This window comes from Panicum virgatum, chromosome 9N, assembly GCF_016808335.1.
Source record: "Panicum virgatum strain AP13 chromosome 9N, P.virgatum_v5, whole genome shotgun sequence".
Taxonomy (NCBI): Eukaryota; Viridiplantae; Streptophyta; class Magnoliopsida; order Poales; family Poaceae; genus Panicum; species Panicum virgatum.
The window spans coordinates 69,340,447-69,355,140 of NC_053153.1; the positions used below are offsets into that span (position 1 = coordinate 69,340,447).

At 47.5% G+C, this 14,694-nt stretch overlaps 2 protein-coding genes and 1 long non-coding RNA gene across 3 annotated transcripts; 1 reads left to right on the plus strand and 2 right to left on the minus strand.

Moving 5' to 3' along the window:
- Positions 1-92: 92 nt before the first annotated feature.
- On the minus strand, positions 93-3,633 carry LOC120687999 (trifunctional UDP-glucose 4,6-dehydratase/UDP-4-keto-6-deoxy-D-glucose 3,5-epimerase/UDP-4-keto-L-rhamnose-reductase RHM1-like). The gene is made up of 3 exons (XM_039970119.1): positions 3,232-3,633; positions 867-2,457; positions 93-770 (listed from the first exon to the last, which is right to left on the minus strand). Exons 2-3 carry the CDS (start codon positions 2,433-2,435, stop codon positions 318-320), a joined length of 2,022 nt encoding a protein of 673 aa, XP_039826053.1. The 5' UTR covers positions 2,436-2,457; positions 3,232-3,633; the 3' UTR covers positions 93-317.
- Positions 3,634-5,997: 2,364 nt separating this feature from the next.
- Positions 5,998-10,243, minus strand: LOC120688347 (UDP-glucuronic acid decarboxylase 6-like). Its single transcript, XM_039970635.1, has 13 exons — positions 9,753-10,243; positions 9,478-9,585; positions 9,284-9,370; positions 8,522-8,609; positions 7,731-7,822; positions 7,574-7,638; positions 7,405-7,493; positions 7,232-7,309; positions 7,031-7,124; positions 6,876-6,942; positions 6,720-6,783; positions 6,551-6,591; positions 5,998-6,467 (listed from the first exon to the last, which is right to left on the minus strand). Exons 2-13 carry the CDS (start codon positions 9,571-9,573, stop codon positions 6,276-6,278), a joined length of 1,053 nt encoding a protein of 350 aa, XP_039826569.1. The 5' UTR covers positions 9,574-9,585; positions 9,753-10,243; the 3' UTR covers positions 5,998-6,275.
- A 1,776-nt stretch (positions 10,244-12,019) lies between these two features.
- Positions 12,020-14,066, plus strand: LOC120692324. The gene is made up of 2 exons (XR_005682577.1): positions 12,020-12,466; positions 13,119-14,066. It is a non-coding gene; the product is annotated as an uncharacterized LOC120692324 (long non-coding RNA).
- Positions 14,067-14,694: the final 628 nt, after the last annotated feature.

Consider the following 14,694-nt stretch of genomic DNA (forward strand, 5'->3'; position numbering starts at 1 on the left):
AATCACCATGCAGTGGTAGACAAAACACAAGATTATCGTAGCGAGGATAATCACTGAAGATGCTGCTATGCTAGGGGATGACAACCTACATGTATCTCGATAACCACGCCTCAGCTTATTAGCCATTATATAGAACATCTAAGAAATATCTACCTGTTCTGTAAAAACATGATCCAACAGAACGATAAAGGAGAGGAGGTATGCCTGCCACTGTCCAAAAAGAACCGACCACAACTACGAACCACCATTCAACATTTAGCTAATTTAGTGTCCAACGATAACAAATACAAAGGACCTCAACAACCGCCTATAAATCCTCAGCTAGAAGGGACCTTCCTGTTTGGCTCAAAGACATTCTTGATCAAAGAATCCTTGATGGATAGCAGCTCAGGGAACTCAGCCTTCAATTTAGATGCGTCCATCTCATTGTTGCTCCTAGGTGCAACTATGACCTTGGCCTGCTCTTCCAGGGTGAAGTTGGTCCACTTGAATTCAGGATTGATGTACTTTTTGTACATCTCCAGAATCTCGTTGTGGCTGACAACACCAGGGTTGGTGAAGTTCCATATGCCCCTGCAGTCCCGCTTCGCCATCTCGATGGAGATAGGCAGAAGCTCATCCAAAATTGTCATGCTGTTGGGAATGTTCACCACCTTGTCGTAACGAGCTATCTTTGTGATGAAGTTACGAGGGTTGCTTAGGTCTGATGATATAGGCATCCTTACCCTAAGAGTACAGACATTATCATAGTCCTTCAATAGTTCTTCCACCTGCACCACAATTAACAGCAGAGAAGTTAACTTCCAGGCATTATGAAGCAGTAGAAGGAAATCCCACGATAAAAGAAAAGACAAAAGTGAGCTTACCATCGCTTTAGTTTTGGAATAAAAGGAACCTGTAAAGTTGGGTGTGTCTTCCTCTTTAAAGCCGATTCCAGACCCTTCAGGGTGCTTAGCATCGTACTCAAATATACAGCCTGTAGCATAGTTGATCATGAGCAAACCCTGCTCACGACAAACATCTGCAAGATTCAAGGTGCCTACAACATTGGTGCGGATAGTGTCTTGTTTGTGGGTCTCGCACCAGTCAACATTCGGTCTCCCAGTGACTCCAGCAGCATTGAAAACATGAGTCGGCTTCACATTTCTAATGTCCTCCAAAAGCTGAGAACGCTCCTCCAAGCGTCCTTTCCCATACTCATATGGTATCCCTTGTTTCTCACAAATCTTCCCAAGGAGGCCACCAATCCATCCAGTCCTACCATATATTAAGAACTTGTAGGGATGCTTTTGAGGGGCATCGGTGGTGCTTTGGGTATTGGTTGCAGGAGCTGTTGTGCTAGCTTCCACTGGTGAAGAAGATATAGACTTGATTTCCTCAGTCCAGTTATGTCTTTCATCAACACCAGGAGTCATCAGCATCCTTGGATGAGGGAGCAGTGCACCACTGACATCTCCCCAGTAATCAGGATTGGTGGTATACCACTCAATTGTTTTCTTCAATCCCTCTTCCCATGGTGTGCGCTCTGCCCATCCCAATCTCTTCAGCTTCTGATCATCCAAGAAGTACCTCTGGTCATTGAAGGGCCTGTTCTCAACAAACCTGATGACTTTCTCAGTATCCAAGCCAAAGAGCCTGCATATGTCCTTGGCCACATCAATCACCCTCCTCTCCTTCACAGTACCAATGTTATACACATGTCCAACCTCTCCTTTGTGAAGAACCACCTCAAAAGCTTCAGCCACATCCTCACAGTACAGGTAGCTCCTGACATTGGAACCATCTCCATGAATAGGAAGAGGTAGACCTCTCATGGCCAAAAGAATGAATTTGGGAATGAGCTTCTCAGGGAACTGATTTGGCCCATACACATTGTTACCCCGAGTGGTAATCACAGGAAGACCATAAGACCTTCCATATGCCATCACAAGCATTTCAGCCCCAGCTTTTGTAGCTGAATAAGGATTTGTTGGAAGCAGTTGTGATGCCTCGTGGTTACCAACCACAGCATCCTCATCAGTTTCTCCATACACCTCATCAGTACTGACATGAATAAACCTCCTGATCTGACCAGTAACCTTGCAAGCCTCCAGCAGGACGTGGGTACCATATATATTGTTCTTTGTGAACTCAAATGAATTGCCGAAGGAATTATCCACATGAGTCTGAGCAGCAAAATGCATGATGGTGTCAATCGACTCTGTGATCAGAAGGTAGTTGACCAGATCAGCACTTGCAATGTCACCCTTGACAAACTTGAAATTTGGTGAAGGCCGTGAAGGGTTGAGGTTCTTTAGGCTGGAGCAGTAGTCAAGCTTGTCGAGGACAACAATCTTATAGTGTGGATAGTTCCTAACCAGGCGGTTTGCCACATGTGATGCAATGAAACCAGCAGCGCCGGTTATGAGAATGTTCTTGGGCTCGTAGGTCGCCATCTTTGTCTGCTAATCAGTGGACCTGTTAATTTGTACAGAGCACAATGAGATCAGGTGTCCAGTCACAGTGACTCCTCATCTGCTTAAGTTGAGGAAATGAAAAGACAGACAAGCAACATTCTCAGGCAAAAAAGAACTGACATGTACAAAGCAGATACCTGGTTGCATCAGTAGAAATAATAAGTTAATAATAAAAAATAACAAAATGAAGACAACCATCACTAGAAAACATGTAATTAATTAAGTATTAGCAAATGTAGTACTAGAATATAATATGAAATGAACAAGGATCTTTAGCATAGATATTCTCTATAATCAGACACGTCAGCTTAATGGTCTTGCCCGCTGATTGCCAGCTTGAGTTCTCCATGCTACGCAACTAATAACTCGATTACTAAGGATCATTAACTCAAGCAGTAAGAGTCGTTAACTCTAACAGTAAGGGGATCATTAACTCAGGAAGATAAGCAGAAGTCAGACAGCGCTCACCACAATATCCTAGCCCAGGCAATTAACAAATTGAAAGGCGCGCGTCCACCATGATCCACACACAAATCTAGCGAACCAGCTCACGCAACGCAACGGCAGCCAACTCCATCGACTATCCGGCCGCAACGACCGAACGGCATCGCCGGCGACCAACTCCAAACCCGGCAGGGATCACGCTCCCTCACTGACGCGGGCCGCGAGGATCAATCAGATCTATCGCGCTGGCCGCTACAACGAAGCCGAAACGAGCACCGCCCGGAAGCAACCGTGGAATTCGCACGATCAGATTCGAGAGCAGGGGACTTACGAGAAGCGGTCGCCGAGATCCGGGAGCGCCGCGGTGGCGGCAGAACCGAACCGAGCCGAGCCGGGGGGAGAAGAGCCTGTCGCGGAGCCGAAGGGGGCGGTCGCGCGCGCCTCGTCGGGGGACGAGGCGGCTGGCGAGCGCGGGCGGGCGGGCGGGGACCACGGCCGGTGGCGGTGATGAGATGACGCCTGCCGCGACGAGCAGCGGGGCGAAGCGTGGGCGTGGAGGGTGGAGATCGGGAGGAGGGAGGGAGGGGGCCGGGGCTGGCTCGCTTAAATGCGGGCCGCGCTAGTAGTCTAGTCCTGGCTCCAGACTCGCCTCGCCGCGGGGACACGCCGTCTGTTTCGTCCAGCGCACGCTGCTCTTGCTGGCGCCTGGCGGTGGTGGACTCGCGGCCGCGGTGTCCCCGTCGCCGGAATCAGCTCCCGACTGGAGGGCGACACCGTCACTGCACGTGGGCCCAAACGCCCGTCGGGTCCACGCGTCGGTGACTGAGTAGACTGCAGAGCATCTCGTCCCCGTCGCCAGCGCCCAAGCCCCACAGGCCACGGCTCAGCAACGGACTGACGGAGCGTGACGGGGGTAGGTAGGCGGCGCCTCCGGCGGCTCGCAGACTCTCGCACACGACGCGAATCTCAGCGGTGATTCCGAGATTTTTTTGATTATTTTTCTTTCTTTTTGGGACGGACTCTACACGGTTAGCGACGCGATCCTGTTTGTGCCTTCGAAATTTGCACACATGCATGGAGCACTAAATTTAGATAAACAACTTAACTAATTACACAGTTTGGATATACACGACGAGACGAATTTTTTGAGCCTAATTAGCGCATGATTAGTCATAAGTGCTATAGTAACCTATATGTGCTAATGATGCGGTCAAAGGCTTCAAAAGATTCGTCTCGCGGTTTTCAGGTGAGTTCTGAAATTAGTTTTAAATTAGTGTCCGAAAAATATTCCCGATATCTGGTCAAATCGTTGATGTGAGACCCAAAATTTTTTGATTTGGGAAATAAACGGCCCCTCTGTTGTGCGCTTAAACTGTAGTAAGCCCCGTCGTCTTCTTAGGCCATGCTTAGTTCTTGGGTCACCGACATATCCTGACGGCGTGCTTGGGTCGGACAACGGGCCGCTTCGCTTGGGACGGAAGCGTTGGATCATTCGTTGCTCGCTTCATCAGCCAGATCTGCTCGGCTCATTGCCCCATTCGAGTCAGGCTCAGGCCACGGTCCACCCCACCCCGTGTGGGTGTGGGGGCGTCGTGGGCTTTCGTGGCTCGTTGCTGCTGTTTCCATCGTTAGGTCACGGCGTCACGCGACCGACGCGGGAGGAAACTTTCGTGACGCGCCCTGCTTCGTTTTTCACCGTGCCTAACGCGCAGTCAAATCTGCCAACCTGTGACTTGTTTAGTTGCTCTCATAAATTTTTTGAAATGAAATCTTTTTACATTTGAGGTATTAAATATAAATTAATTATAAAACTAATTACAGAACTCGTCTGTAAACTATGAGACGAATTTATTAAGACTAATTAATTTATCATTAGCACATATGTACTGTAGCAATTTAGTGTCTAATCATAGTCTAATTAGTCTCATTAAATTTATCTCGCAATTTACAAGCAAACTATACAATTTTTTTTATCTAAATTTAATACTCCATGCATATAAGATTTTCTTTCGATATGATAGTTTTGGAATTTTGAATTTTGCAACTAAGGGCCTGTTTGGCAGGGCTCCGGCTCTTCCAAAAACAGCTCCGGCTCCGGCTCCTCAGATGGAGCGGCTTCTCTGGTAGAGTTGGAGCCGTTTTAGAAAATGTTTGGCAAAACAGCTTCACTTGTTAGATTGATGTGTAAGCCGCGTGAAGCCACAATTTCATGACTTCACCTTGCCTGTGTAAGCCGCCGATGGCTTCAGGACCAGCTTCACACGTGAAGCCGGTTACAAAATAAACATTTGGGAGGGTTTCGCCTAGAGCCGGAGCCGCTCGTAAAGCCGCTCCAGAAACCCTCCCAAACGGGACCTAAATAAGGGCATGGTGTCCCAGCACTGAGAATAGTCTTGAATCGGGGCAAAAGAAGCTCCTGTCACGAAAGGTCAAAAAGGAAGGTTCTGGGCGTTCCGCGGCACGATCTGTGCACGAATTGACTGCCTAGCACCCAAGGAATCGCAATCAGATCTCAGCACGACCCCCCACCGCTTGCATGTTACGAGTACTACTCCGTACTTCGCAGCTTCTGCTACTCGTGTCATCTTAAGCATTTTTAGATGCACTCAAAATTCCAAAATTTTATAAGATTTTTCGTCACATCGAAGCTTTGAATGCGTACATGAGATATTAAATGTAACTAAACAAAATAACTAATTACATAGTTTGACTATAATTTGCGAGACAAATCTTTTGAGTCTAGTTAGCACATAACGGGACAATAATTATTAAATATAAATGAAGGTGCTACAATATTTTACACCTAAAATTTTTCGCATCTAAACAAGGCCTTGTTGGACAAGTGCCATTAGGGATGAGCTAAATTTCAAATGGTATTGAAGGGAATTTTCTCTATTTTCTCCAGACGACACCCGGCCACCGGGATTTCCGTTTGCCGAAACACGGTTCGGTCAGATTTCTGCAAGACAACGGCCGCTTTGTCCTGTACTCCTGTTAAGGTATTGTCATGTTAGCAGGACTTTTGTCCAGTAAACAAAGTGTGCAGTTTAGCCATGCCAAGCTGGTTGGTTACTCTGAGGCAGCAGCAGCAGCAAGATGGAACAAAGCTCAAAATGGCATCAACATTGCTATAATCGATTCAGGAGTACACAGGCTACAAACACAAGTACAACAAGATCTGCGGGAGCAGAGAGACGCAAAACGGCCGGCCCTGTATGGGAATTCTAATAGTACAATCTTTCAAGGTGAACGACAAATGTGTATTCAGTTTATTGGAACTCAAATTCCGTAATGAAATGCGGCCACGAATAATGACGAACCCAACTATGAGTATGCTCCCCCCTTGGATATCCTTCTCGCCAAACACAGGGCGGTTTAGGCCTTGGTCTTCTTGGGCACCGCCAGGCGCTCCCGGAAATCACCCTCCATGAGCACCAAACCGTCGCGCAGGACGACCTTGGGCTCCCACCCAAGAACTTCCTTGGCCTTTGTGATGTCTGGCTTCCTCTGGCGAGGATCATCAGGAGTGTTCTCGGTCATCATCACTGTCACTTCTGGGTTGATCAACTGCAAAGCAGGCATGTCAGTAAACCATCAAGATTTACCAAGCTTTAAAAGAAAGGTTTGCAGTTATATAATATCCAGCTTACCTCCTTCACATTCTCAGCAAGTTCCAGCATGGTAAATTCACCTACACAATAAATATAGCCATTTAGCAGAAAGAAGGAGCCTGACATCTTTAACATTGGAATACTTATGACAAATTTATAACACTGACAACTGTGTGTCAACAAAAGTAAATATAGAGATGAATTTTACCTGGGTTACCCAAGTTAATCGGTCCAGTGTTGTTTCCATTCATCAGCTTAATAAGACCATCAACCTACATTGAAATGATGTAGTTGTCTATATCATGCACTGATAGAGCCATGAGAAATTATGAATCCAATTTTGAAAATGCAATGGAAGACAAACCATATCGGCAACATAGCAGAAGCTCCTAGTCTGTGTGCCTGGTTTCTGCACAGTCAGGGGTTCGCCACTAGAAGATTGTGAAAAAAAAAAGGTAAGCCACCAAAACCATCTGGACACAAGCTGAATTAAAATAGGAGAAATCCAACGATTATTACCGAACAGCCTGAGCAATGAAGTTGCTAACAACACGGCCATCATCAATGTTCATCCTAGGCCCGTACGTGTTGAAAATCCTGGCAATTCGGATTTCTGCAGACATGGATGACAAATACTAATAAGGAAAAATCATCCCAGAGTAATAATGGAACAAAAAGGGCTATGAGCTAATAGTCAAGTTTAAGTACACAAAGTATTACCAATGCCATGCTGCCTGTGATAGTCGAACATCAGTGTCTCTGCTACACGCTTACCCTCATCATAACAACTCCTGACTCCTGATAGAAAAAAAATCAAAATGGTAAGAGAACTTGAAAATAAATTTTGAAAAGCAGAGGAAAATATATTGCATTTGCCAGACGAACAAAATTACCAATTGGGTTAACATTGCCCCAGTAGGCCTCGGTTTGAGGATGCTCAAGCGGATCACCATAAACTTCAGAGGTCGAAGTCAACAAAATCCTGCAAATGAACATAAATTCCATTTAATACAGCTTTTTCACATGGAGGCATTGGAAGAATCAATAGGCATGATTACCAACCTAGCTCCAACTCTCTTTGCAAGTCCCAGCATGTTAAGGGTCCCAATAACATTAGTCTTGATGGTCTGTTCAGGAAATTATAGACATTTCAATACAATGAACGGTCAGGAAAAACAAAGAAATGATATACTTATCACAGAACAGAGAACTTGCATACCTTAACAGGATTGTGCTTGTAGAAGATTGGGGAAGCAGGGCAAGCAAGATGATAGATTTGGTCAACCTCCACAAGCAGCGGTTGGGTGACATCTAAAACAGTGAGGAAGAATTTACAGCATAAGAGCATAACTCATGACTCATTAGGAAGAAAATATACTTAAAACGAAACAACTGAGACTAGGTATTCATTAAACTGTTTTTTCATGATGACATGATGAATACTATCAATTTGAGTATATCTGTCCCGTCATCACATTTTCATGATCAGAAATGAAGAAAGTTACAACCAGTGTCAGAAAAAATAACTTGAATGCACATGCTTGTACTCCGAATATGAGTTGTCATTAGCAAGTTCCAAATCAATAGTCAATGACCAATTAAGAGAAAAAGAAAGTTAATTCAGTCAACAGACAACTCGGGTCATGCTATTGGACAAGCATTGAATATATGGCACAATAATTGCATCGTACTTCAATTGTCATTGACTAACCATGATTCAAATTTTCAGGAACCTTTGAAAAAAGACTAAAATAACTACAGCTTACAAGTGAGTACAGTACTAGTCAACAACTAAGGCTTCAATAATATAGTTAGAAAATATTAACCTCCATTAAACGAACAACAAAGGACACGTTAGGGCTAACATAGAGACAACATAAAAAAGTAGCACTTTATTTCCAATTGACTATCCAAGATCAATAACTCAGGATCCTATGAAAGAGAAGACTTAAAACAATACCAACATAGTTGAATTTGTGGCAATGCGTAGTTAACTAGTAGTTATTTTACCGTGACGGATGAGCTCAAATCTTGGGTGGCCGATCCACTTCTTCAGGTTGTCTTTTGAACCAGTGAAGAAGTTATCAGCAACAATGACCTGGACACAGCAGAACAGGGTTAAGAAAAAATGTATGGTATGCAGGATCTGTAACAAGGATCCTATAACACACAAATTTAGAGCAGCATGAACTATGAAGCATGAAACAACACTACCGTAAATAGCCCTCGATCCTTAGAACAGCACTCCACATGAGTCAACAACTATCTTAGGAAGCTCAAAATGAAGTACCTCTAACAGGATCTCTAAAGCATTGCCAGTGGATCTTTGTGATCTTTCAAAGCCACAAACAGATCCACGAAATAACACTCTGAATTACAGTCATGATATAGCTTGAGCTCTATCAAGTAATGCACGATTTGCTGCTGGATCTCACTCAATTCAGTGATCACTCACATTACCAATCAGATCCACAGAAGTACTCAATGCTCGAGCAAAGCTTCCAGCTATAGCTTAATACATCAATTGCCCCCACATGATGCAAAATGTAACTCGAAAGCTTGCTCCCCAGAGATTGGGAAGCACAATTATCTCCAACTAACGTCCCTTTCAAGCAGATCTAGACCCACTCAGTTCCTGGCCTTATCACTCGGATGAGATCTAGACGCCCCCCATCATAATGGGTTTGACCCAACACATGAACGCAGGCCGATCCCGCAAACCAACGAGAACCGAAGTGCTATGCTACGGGATCTCAGTCAGGGCGCGCGTACCTCGTGCTTCTCGTTCTCCATGAGCTTGTCGACGAGGTGCGAGCCGATGAAGCCCGCCCCACCGGTGACCAGGATCCGCAGGTTGGCCTGGATCAAACAGCAATTCGGCACCGGCGATCAGGATCCGGACCACGCGAGCCCGCCAGACCAGACGGCGAGGGAGGGAGATCCGGCGGCGGAGATCGCGCTCTCACCTGGAAGAACTTGGAGAAGCGGAGCGGCGAGGGGGTCGGCGGCGGGCGGGAGGTGGTGTGCTCGCCGTTGCTGCCATTGGTCTCCTTCTGCGCCATCGCGTCGCGCACCTGGTTCCGCCCAGATCCAACCCAAACCACACGCGTCAGGCGTCAGGTAAAAATCACGCACCGGAACGGGGCGGGACCAAAAGCGATCACGCAATTGCGAGCGAGCGAGCAACGAAGAAGCGTGGGAAGGGCGGAGGGAGGGGACGGGGACGGGGCGGGGCGCTCACCCAGCAGCTGGCGCAGGGGATTGGGCTCGGCTTGCTTGGCTCGGACAGACACGGGGAACGGGCGGTTTGAATCGGATTAGACTCTGGGCGGACGACGAGGAGGCCTTCCAGATCTGAGCAGTATTTATAGAACCCGCGCTGTGCACTCCCGGAGCACAGAGGGGAAGAACAGAGGCCACGCACCAGCACCGCCACCGACTGCTGCTAGCCTGCTACCAACCGGGATAATCGGCCAATCTAAATCAGATCTCACCGCCACCCGACGCCACAATTAATTCCTCCCCCTTTCCGATCTGGTGCCAATAAGAAACTAGTAATCCGTGCAGCGGAGGGCGCGGGGGGACGAGGAGGGAGGAGCAGACATTTGCGCTTCCAATGGAAGCAAAGGTGCCGGTGCTGGTGCGGATGCCGCCCCCGGCCGCGCGCGAGATTCCAACGGGTGCCGCGTGCGATCGATGGCGACAGCGCAGCGCGCCCGGACCTCGACGCCCGCCCGCCCGCCCGGCCGTCACCGCGCGTTCTTTGTTTAGTGGCGCGATTAGGCGCGCGTTAGGTGCGATCTGGGCGACTTGGGATGGGGGTGAGATCGGTCGGTCGAGCAGTCGAAGGTTGGGATCGTTCGGCGGGCAGGTGGGGCCTCGACGGCTGGTGAGGCTCACGAGCTGCCGCCTTCTGGTTCTGGCGCGCGTCCGGTCGCGGGGCCGGCGAGTTCGAGCCGACGCGCTGTTGGACGGGGCTGTCGGGTACGGCGGAGCGGCGAGGTGCCGACGTGGTGGCGACTCGTTGCTTGCGACATACGGCGCGCGAGCGCATCATGGTTCAGAGCCGTCGATTGGGTGTGTGACCGGGCTAAGATTAGATTAGGCGATCAGCGAGCGGCATGGGATTAAAGGCCTAGATCTCAGATTATGATACCGGGTGAATGAAGAAGCTCGAGGCTTGCCTTCGCACCGGGATAAGAATATTCTACGAATTCACGTTCACGTCGCGCTCCAACCTTTAAACCTACCAAAAAAAATGCCCCAACATTTCCTTGAGAGCTAGCAGGCTAGCACTAGTGGGTGGTTACGCGGAGTGATGAACGTAACCAACTGCAGAGCATGTGATTGCGATTGCTGCCGTGAGTTTTAATCTTGGGACGTAGAGCCGGGCTCCGCCTCAGGCATTTTATTTTTTTTTCTTTTGTAGCGCCGGTTTGCAGCATGCGGTGGTTGTTGCCATTTTCCCTCCCTTTTTTTTCCTGTTGGGACCTGCTCTCGGCCTTGAGATGCCGGCGACATGTTATCGTTACTTTTTCTGTTCTTGTCGATGCGTTGGCGATACTGCTACAGTACTACCGTCACCCTGCCTGCCTGAAGGCAGACGGTCATTGATCCCAGCGAATTGTTTCAGAGCCGCAAAAGCGAAACGAGCGAGATCCTCAGCGCATCAGAAGAACCCAGCCGAGCAGGGAATGAGCATCGTCTGTGGCCTGTGGGTATAATAAGCAAAGGTCAACGGTCAAACCCCTCCCCCGCGGCAGATCTTGAAATGAAAGGCACATCATCGTATCGTATACATAAAAAAAACAGATCGAGGTTTTTTATGGGCTGCTTGAAAGTGTACCGAGATATTCCCTGCTTCGGACACGAGATCTTCCATTCCACGCCGGTAGCGGCAGGCGGTAGCCCATGTGTTTCCCTGACTCGCAGCTTGACCTGGGGAGCTCCCGAGGTCAGCTCTCGGTCACTGATCCTCGATCATCAACCACCAACCACTGTGTTCGGCAGCTCCACCAGCCTTCAGCTCAACAGTATTTTTTTCTCACACCGTTCCAGCACCAGCCTCCAGCCACCAGCCAGCCAACAATATTTTTCTCTCACACCACTCCAGCACCAGCCACCAGCTCCAGCCCAGCGAACAGAGTGACTGGTCCATGCACCGCCGTGGTGTCGCAGTGCGGGCGGGCAGAATTAGGGGTGCAAATGGGTGGATGACCCTTAGAGCAACTCTAGTGGAGTCATTAAATTTGAGTGACTAAAATTCATTTTAGTCACCCAATTTTCAAGTTTAGTCACTTAAAATATAGTCTCTACTCCAACAGCGCCGACTAAATAGACTAAAAATGGTGGGTTTTACTATTGGTAGCCTAAGACCATCTCCAACTGGAAGACTAAATATGAGCCTATTTTGCATTTTTTAGTAGGCCCATAAAATTTAGGGGCTTGAAATCCTCTCCGGACTCCAGCACGACCAAATAATGGCCCCTAAATCAATCTGTGGGACCCAACCGTCAGCGAAACAAATTAACTATCCACCGCCGCGGACGCTAGCGCTCGAGCTCTCGCGCCTCGCCGCCGTCCTCCCTCTGCGCCGGCGACCTCGCGCCTCGCCGCCGTCCTCCCTCTCCCCCTCCCGCACCCGGCGGAGACCTCCCTCCCGCACCCGCGGCGAGTTCGTGCCGCGCCGGCCGCCTCTCCCCCGCGCCGCCACGCCCACCTCGCCCCGTGCCGCGCCGGCCGTCGTGCCCGCCTGCCTCGCCGGCGCCGTGCCCGGTGCGCCATCCCCGCCGTGCCAGGGGATTGACAAGACCGCTAGAGAGAGGGAGACCGCAGTGCGGAGATGGGTTGAGGAAGATGGAGGGAGAAAGCGGGCAGCTTGGTGGATCTCGTCACCGCGCATCCGCCGCTGCTCACTTGGGCCGCTCCTCCTGAGAGGCTCAGCGCCTCCACCAGGTATGCTTCTTCATCTCTTCAATTTTGTGAGAAACAGAAGCATTTGCACCATTCGTGCTTGAGAAGTTAGCAGTAATAATATTAATCACCGGATTCAATGTAATGACTCTGCTTGAATCAAAAGGATTCAAAGGGATTTAACATACATCCCTTTAATTGTCATATATGGATGAATCAGTTATGGCCTGCTGAATTTGGCCTAGCAAATGTCCGCACTGTCATCTATCATGTCCTTTTGGCACTTGCACCTTCACCATTAGCTCATCTGATGGATCACCTGATATGCAGGTAGAGTACCTCCCTGGTTTATGCAGCAGTAGTATACATGACCAGAAACTTGGCCCTTTCTCTGGTTTTGCCAGTATTTCTATGCTATATAAATACTTATAGGTTGTAATAATGTACAAGATCAGAACCTTGGCCATGGACTACTGATGGTGCAATGCCCGAATTTGTTATTGCTGGAAAAAGTACCTTAGAAAAAATGAATAAGAAAATGGTGTCTGAATGTCAGCATAATTTCTAAGTAGATAATGCCATCAAAGTCAGTTCAAAACAGTTCAATATTGTTGAAGATAATATCATCAAGTGTACCCAACCTTGTCATTTCTTATATGCTAACTGAAAGTGTTGAATTTTGTTGGTGTGGCAGATGTCGAGGTCCAAGAGGTTTCAGCGGTGGCGGGAGGAAGAGGAGGAATTCGATGAAGATGATGTTGTCTTCCTTGGTGCTATGCTTGCGGCATTGAAGAGGAAGAAGAACAAGAAAAAGTTTCGCGGATCTTTACCGGGCCGCCACAACGTGCCACGAGATATCCTAGGCGGTCACGAGAAGATTTACTGGGATTACTTCGCTGACAAGCCTATTTATAACGAAAATCATTTCGGAAGGTGCCTTGCTGACGGGATTACCATGGGGTATTACCTTGCTGACGGGATATACCCCGCATGGGCATCACTTGTGAAAGCTTTTCGCAACCCGCAAGGTAACAAGAAGGTGCATTTCACAACAGTGCAAGAATTTTACAGGAAGGACATAGAACGAGCCTTCCGGGGTACTACAATCATGATTCGCCATGATTCGAGGCCCTGCTAGATGGTGGAGCAAAGGAGATCTCTGGTACATAATGATGTGTTGTGTTATCTTACACAACATGATAATAGAGGATGAGCGAGAAGAGGATGAGAACTTTAACTACTACCAGGAGCCGGTACTACATAATGATGTCTGATGCAGCCTGCTGAAATATTCTGCATTATAGCTCTGATTGAACTGATCTACAGGTTGCCACACAACAAGCAGAAAGCAGTAGTACAACACCAAAGGAAGATCACTAGCAGTTCAACATAGCTTCAACAGTAGTACAATTTCAGCATACTGCACTCCAAATGCCTTGCATTATAGCACTGTAAATATTGCTGAACTATACAAGGTGCTCAACCTTGCTGACAATTGAGCTTGTTGTGTTTTTTGTCTTGAATGTAAAATACCCATCTCTTGTACCTTCTATTATTTTTCTGAACATAAAGAAACACATTTGTATTCCAGCTTTGTCAAAATCCTGAACTTTTCTGGATGATATTCAGACAAATGCTGTGTCTGTGCTGTGTCTGCTACTGTGTCACCTCTGAATTGTCACCTCCATGGATGCTGAGTAAATAAGTTCAGGTTCAGTATTTACAAACAATAGTACTGTCACATGATACCAGGAGTCGTGATGGTGGAAATTTGATGATAATCATGGCAGCACAACTTAACAGATAAACCTACCAACCATTTCCAAAAAGCCTGAATCATTTCATTTCATCTCAAGGACAGTCACAGTTCAAAAGCACAGCTCAATCCATGACAACTCAAAGCAAGCATGGTTGGGATTACATGGACCGACCTAACAGGCTCTACTCAAAAACACTGGTAACAACCATCTAACAGGCTCTACTCAGTACAAAAACACAAGCAACAACCATTCAGATCTCTCTCTCTCTCTGAGAAGTTAGCTTGACCATTCAGGTGACAGATTCACATATATACAGCACACAAATGACAGATTCACATATACATTCAGGTGGCAAATAATTTCAGTGGCAAATATAAATACTGGCAATAGATCCACATATACATTCAGACCACAAAATCTCTCAAAATGGAGATACTCAAACATTCAGCTTACAAACATTAGTACTGAACTAATTTGCAAAATCTCTGAAATGTTTCAGCCACAACCCAT

What these genes read in the sequence shown, in the direction of transcription:
- LOC120687999 (XM_039970119.1), bottom strand. Translation starts at nt 2,435, where the DNA reads ATGGCGACCTACGAGCCCAAGAACATTCTCATAACCGGCGCTGCTGGT. An exon ending in ATTCCAAAACTAAAGCGATG is followed by an intron (nt 771 to 866) that starts GTAAGCTCACTT and finishes ATTGTGGTGCAG; the next exon opens with GTGGAAGAACTATTGAAGGA.
- LOC120688347 (XM_039970635.1), bottom strand. Translation starts at nt 9,573, where the DNA reads ATGGCGCAGAAGGAGACCAATGGCAGCAACGGCGAGCACACCACCTCC. An exon ending in GCTTCTCCAAGTTCTTCCAG is followed by an intron (nt 9,371 to 9,477) that starts GTGAGAGCGCGA and finishes TGTTTGATCCAG; the next exon opens with GCCAACCTGCGGATCCTGGT. An exon ending in TGGAGAACGAGAAGCACGAG is followed by an intron (nt 8,610 to 9,283) that starts GTACGCGCGCCC and finishes TGCTGTGTCCAG; the next exon opens with GTCATTGTTGCTGATAACTT.